Source organism: Pagrus major, chromosome 12, assembly GCF_040436345.1.
Source record: "Pagrus major chromosome 12, Pma_NU_1.0".
Taxonomy (NCBI): domain Eukaryota; kingdom Metazoa; phylum Chordata; class Actinopteri; order Spariformes; family Sparidae; genus Pagrus; species Pagrus major.
This window is the reverse complement of record NC_133226.1, coordinates 23,946,187-23,952,186: the sequence shown is the minus strand read 5'-3', so window position 1 is coordinate 23,952,186 and position 6,000 is coordinate 23,946,187. Positions and strand designations below refer to the sequence as shown.

At 40.3% G+C, this 6,000-nt stretch overlaps 1 protein-coding gene across 2 annotated transcripts in view; it reads right to left on the bottom strand.

The window, feature by feature from the left end:
• Positions 1-788: 788 nt before the first annotated feature.
• Positions 789-6,000, bottom strand: part of col5a1 (procollagen, type V, alpha 1) — an 82,310-nt gene continuing 77,098 nt past the window's right edge. For both annotated transcript variants that reach the window (XM_073478296.1, XM_073478297.1), the window contains exons 65-66: positions 3,704-3,937; positions 789-3,520 (exon numbers count right to left, since the gene is read on the bottom strand). In XM_073478296.1, coding sequence (XP_073334397.1) covers positions 3,374-3,520; positions 3,704-3,937 — 381 coding nt within the window. In that variant the 3' untranslated portion in view covers positions 789-3,373. The remainder of the gene's footprint in view (positions 3,521-3,703; positions 3,938-6,000) is intronic.

The following is a 6,000-nucleotide window of genomic DNA, read 5'->3' as shown; positions in this document are numbered from 1 at the left end:
GCCACTCTGAATAAATGCCTCTCTGACCTGATGCTGCAGAGAAGCAATTTAAAAGTCCTACTCTTTCATTTTCTTGATTTAGACGGAAGCTGGTTGAAAAAAATCCAAAGTCGAGCTGAAATTACCAGCATTTTATTTACTGCTTGTTAGAAAATAGCAGTATGTTACTATCAAATCATGTTGGGGGATAATTTTAATACATTTCAAGGTATTTATTGAGGTAATTTAGGGGTAATTTCTAAGAAATTTCAAAGATGTTACCTGGCAATCACCACCGACTTACCATGACATTTCCAGACCTGTGAAAATGAAGTGATACCAAGTTACCAAACACATAATACACATATTTTATGCCCTGAAGTATAGAAAAAGCTCAAAGTACATACATTAGCTGTCCAAAAATAGCCTATAGCCAGAAAATAGTCTTTAAGCAGTCTCTGTCGGAGGCACTAGCAGGGATCAGTGGACGACTTGGAGCTTCTTCCTTGCGGAGAATCTGCAGAGCGAGAGTTGCTTGATACTATTAAAACATTGTAGTGCAATAAACAGCAGGTCTTACCTTCTCTGCAGCTTAAACAGATATCCAGTCATTCATTTCTCTCTCACACACACTCACACACACACCAGGTGGTGTTAACATGAGGACAGGACGATCTATTTGAATGGCCATCCTCAAGGGCTCCACTGAAAGGACTCATTTCCAGCTCACATGGCAAAATTAATAAACCTTTGGACAATAACTTTCCTGTGTGCGTGTAAAGAGGGGGCCTGTTACACTTACACTATGGTATCATTTAACATTTATTTTTTTATTTTAAATAATACAATAAATATACTACAAACGAACATTGGCTTTGGTAGAGTTACAAGTTCATCATTTTCTCTCCACTTCACAATTTTCTTTTTTTTTCCGGACATGACCATTGAAAAAACGGATGTATCCTGATGAATAAAGACGTGGACCTGGAGATCATGTCACTCTACAGATATCATAACAACAAGAGAAAGAACTTTACAATTTCATGCATACAGATAGGTTTTAATGCTTCAAAAGACATACAAGAGTGGATGGCCACAGTAAACTTGAATTTATTGACATAAAAACCAATATAACTTCTATCCTCTTATCCTTACACAGGTTTGACAAGACTGCGAAAAAACAAACAAAAAAAAAACAAGACAGACAAAATGGAAATCTACAAAATAAAAACAAAAAAAAACAAAAACAATGGCAGCATCACTGCTGGTTTCTGGAAATTTACAAAAATTTGTTTGTCCTTTTTATTGAGAGCGAAAAAAAGTTAAAGTTAAATTTGGGCGTACTGCATCACAATGGAAAAATAAAGCCGAAGATCTACAAGCATATTGATATATCTTAACAGAAATGGTTCAAGTCACATATTTGAAGATTTAAAAAAAAAATAAAGGAAACAAAACAAACCTATGTATGAAGGGCTGTAAAGATTCTGTGGTAGATACTAGTGGTCATAAGCAAAGAGAGTGCATAGTTTGAACAAAGAGCATAATTACAATAAGGGCAAAAAAAAAAAAGTATTTTCTGACACTGCACGAGCAAAAATCTTTCATCTGGCTGATTTGGTGACCTGCTTCTAACTGCCGGTAAAATCAAGAAGAAATACTTTTCAAGTTGTTTCCCATATAAAAAGAACTCATTTCAAGCCACTTAAAGCTAAAATATAATCATGAAATCCTTTGGTGGAAGGGTTTCATACGCCGAGCAACACTTTCTTTCTTTTTTTTATCCCTTTGGACGCTTTTTGGCCCAAATCACAACATGTCCAACGTCTGAACTCCCATCAGTTTGATGTGGCAACAGATGATCCAAACAGCAAGAGAGCCATAATGCAGCATCTTAAGAGCAAATGATATGCAAAAGCAAAAAACAAAACAAAAAAAAAAACAGCACCATCTTTAGCTTTTCCTCTTCCAACAGTTTGGTACAAGTTTTTTTTTTCTTATCTGTGCGGTCCGCTGAAGCAGGAGATAACATACGCCGCCATGCTGCACTGATCTGTGAGAGGATATGTAGAGAAATGGCATGCAAACACCACCGCTGAACATCATCAAAAAACAACAAGTAACAGGATTGCAGCAAAGATCCACCTGCGTCAGACGTGGTGGTTAAGAGAGTCAAGGGGGTGTCGGGAGGGGGGCTGCTGGTGATGGAATATTTTCACCAGGTTTCCTTTCATTCAATAAACAACAACTAGAAAAATACATAGCACCACAGAAGAGAGGAAATAGCACCTAGGTTTCGATTTCTTTGTGTTTTCATTAAAATGTGACATCATCTCCCATTGCATAGTCAGATAGGTGAGTATTTGAGGAAAAAAAACAAAAACAAGAAGCTGTTTATTAAGTTAATGATATTGCCACCAAAGGTAGGTGTTTCTGTTCAGAGGGCACAAAAAAAAAGGAGGAATGTATTATTTTTCTTATGCAAATCAAAAGTGTCACAATATAATATCACAGAGCTTGTTTTCGTCTTTTATTTCCATTCCGTTTTTAAATTACAACAAGGTGTGCTCCACAACTGCAACAAGACAGGACTTCCCAATTTTCTTTTTTTTTTTTTCTTTTTTCAATTTACAAGTCAAATTTCCTCACTTTTCTACAATTTTTTTTAGATGTTATCCCCGTATCCGTCATCTCCTACCTCAAAATTAATAAAGTCACATGCATGTTTTGAAGCCAGAAGCAATAAACATTACCAGGAAAAAAAAATATACAGAATGTACTTACAAACATAAAAATTATTTATATATATTTATATATATAAAGATCCATTCCAAGAGAATGGGGAGACAATTATGCACAAACAAAGCTCCCGTAGTGAATGAGCAAATAAACCAACAAAAGAGACAAGTGGAAGGAAAAAAAAAAAAAAAAAAAACAAAAGCCAGGGAGAGATGAAGGAAAACATGAAAAAGAAAAGAGCCAAATCAGATGGAGTCCATGGCAAAAACACTGCGAGCGTGTGGAAACGGCTGCAGCTCTCAGGGTTCGCCTTCGATGTTTGGGTCATAAACCATAAAAAGGGTAAATCAAGTGTGGGCTAGAGTTGTGTGTGCGTGCGAGTGTGTTGTAGGAGGCAGGATGTGACATCCAGTTTCAAAACTTGCATGTGATGGAGAAGGCACACTGAGGTTTCAAGGTTATTTTTCCTCTATTCCTATAGAATTTCACCGTATTCTCAACTTGATTTTCGTTTTACTCATACTTGTTGCTTTATGGAAAAAAAAGTTACTTTTTTACAAATAGAATTGTCCTATTCTTTTTCAATTGTTTTTTTTTCTGAGAAAACAAATATATGCTTTTTTTTTTTTTTCTCCATTTTGCTCAGTAAACAGTCTTAGCCGATGAAACAGACGGGGCCCACTTCGAAGCCGAACTTCTGCGTGGAGCCGCCAAAGTCGTTGAACATGATGTCCACAAATGGCACCTGTTCCACCTTTGGCGTGTTGATCTCAAGTATTGTCTTTTCATAGCCCTTTTTCAACTGTCAAAGAGAAGAGACACAGCGGGAGGCAGAGTTAGTGTGTGAAAAACATACTCCTCAGAAATAAAAGCATCACACACGTTTACAGCTCTCACTGACTGAGCCGCTACAGAGACAACGGGAACGCTTTCCGACGCCGTTAATCAAAGGAGCCCTGCCAGCGCGTACGCCGCTCTGACTTACCGCGCAGCCGTCGACCACGGCGCGGATGTAGGGGTTGTTATCATAAGACATCTCCTCATCGTTGGAGCCCAGGAAGCGGATGGCCTTGTCGTAGTTGTCCTGCTCCTGGTCGTGCCAGGCCACCGTCTGGTAGCAGTTGTATGTCATGTTCTGTCGGGCCGCCGCGCTCAGCAGCCGCAGGAAGGTCATCTGGACCACGCCGATGGGGTTGCCCTCCGCGTCCACGTAGGACAGCTGCAAAGAGGCGGACAGATGGAGTTGAGCATCAAAACTTTAACACCAGGGGGGAGGGATCGGTGTAAAGGATGCGTGGACCGAGAGGTAGATTTACAGAACACACTGTCACGGCTTTACTCTGCTGTGTTTTTTGCCTCTCGGGAGCCATTTTGATTTAATTTATGACCAGTAATTTGTATTCCTCTTTTACTGCTGTGTTTGGCTTTCTTATTAGAGCAGTACCACGCTCTGTGAGAGCATGGACTACACTTAAGAGAACTTAATTTACCAAGGATGGTGACGTTCAACATTTTTCTTACCGCCAATGAATCCCACGAAGAAAAAAAACGAAACCAAAAATGTGTGAATGTGTCTCTGAATACTCGCCGACTTACCTGTTCTGTTCTGGTTCTGTTCACCCACGTTTCCACTCAGTGAGGACCTTTTGTCGGACACTATTTTCTCCCTCGGGTGAATAAACACTTTTAATTGCAATCTCGGCTGGCGTATCGGACCTTCCTGTGTGACTTCTTGCATGCATACACAGAAATCTGTATCTGTTTATAGAGGTTAGTGCACTTCTGAGTATTTACAGAATGGTGCATGTGGGATTGACTCAGAATAAACAACAGTGCCCATGTTCATCATAATGAACATGTCAGCCAGTAAAACTGTGACTCACTGATGTGTTTTTAATAGTTTTTGGACAACAGTGTAGCTCTAAATCAGGCTTTGGCTACACAAACAATAGTTGATTGTTAGCATTAGTTTTGGTGGTTTCGTGGGGATTCATTGGAGGTAAGAAATATTGACGCCCTTCAAAGTCCATTTATTTAATAAATGGATGAAGTGATGATACAATATAAATGAGGAGGAAGGCTGCAGAGTCTTTTCCAAGGCCTCGTGCCTTGAAGCAGTTCTGGTGTTCAAGGCTTAATGTGGGAAAATCTGCCTCAAAGTACAAAAAATAAGCATAACTAAATACCTCATTTAAATCTTGATTATGTAATTATGTAAAATATATATCCAATATGAGCAAATTATGGTAAGTACATGAAAACGTAATTATCGTAATAGGAAATATGTTGCAGTAGGGATATGTTAATTGCCTGGTAATTAACCTATAATTAACCTCAGATTTTTGCTTTTCAAGCTCATGTCAGAAAACAGAGATATATCCCATTAAGCTGATTATAACGCTGTGTAATCCTGACTGATAAGATAGCGATTTGGAACCAGTCACGGTTCACTTTAGTGTCCGTAGTAATTGGCTATCTGCATACCAACCATCAGGAATCCATTAGATCCACATGGTCGCGTCGTCTTTCAGACAAACAGGACTTACTGAGAGCAGAGCGCATGCAGCATCCGCGCCATGCAGCCAGAGCAGCTGTGAGTCTGGACGTGTTCTTTCTTTCTCGACTTGTTGTCACACACACACACACACATAAAACACACAGACACACACACATAAAACACACACACACACCACACCTCGGCACACATGCATATACAAACCCAGAGTGCCGACACTCAAGCTTGACATTAACAGAGCGGGCTGTCATCTGTGCGACAATTCCGTGCCAATGATTGCTTTAATTAGCTAATTAATCACAAGATGTAAACAATGAAGACTTTGTTCTGCGTTCTGTCTGTGAGTGTCGGCGCCGTGGCTCAGAGTGAAAAACCCGTTCTGATGTTTTCACCCCTCGGAGTGGCTCGATAGTCCCATGCTTTTCTCCTTCCTCCCCCACTGCCCCCCGCTCAGCGTGTGGATCCAGCCCAACATCGCCAGAGAAACATTACCTCTTTATCATCACAGCCGCAAGTCAACAGTGACTGAGTACCCAGAAGCCCCTGGGTGGTGACTGAGTGCCTGACCCGTTTGACTCGGAGCTACTCGGCCGGGGCTAAGTAGTGTTTAAGGGAGACAGTGGGAATGTGAGCGCAGCTGAATGGCCGTGGCAGAGAAGAAATGAGTCTTGTTTTCCCCCCCTCTTTGTGAGGGATGAATGACCTGCTGAGGCGGGGAAAATGTCGAGATCTCCAACTAAAACAAATCTAATGTGCGTGGAAGAAAA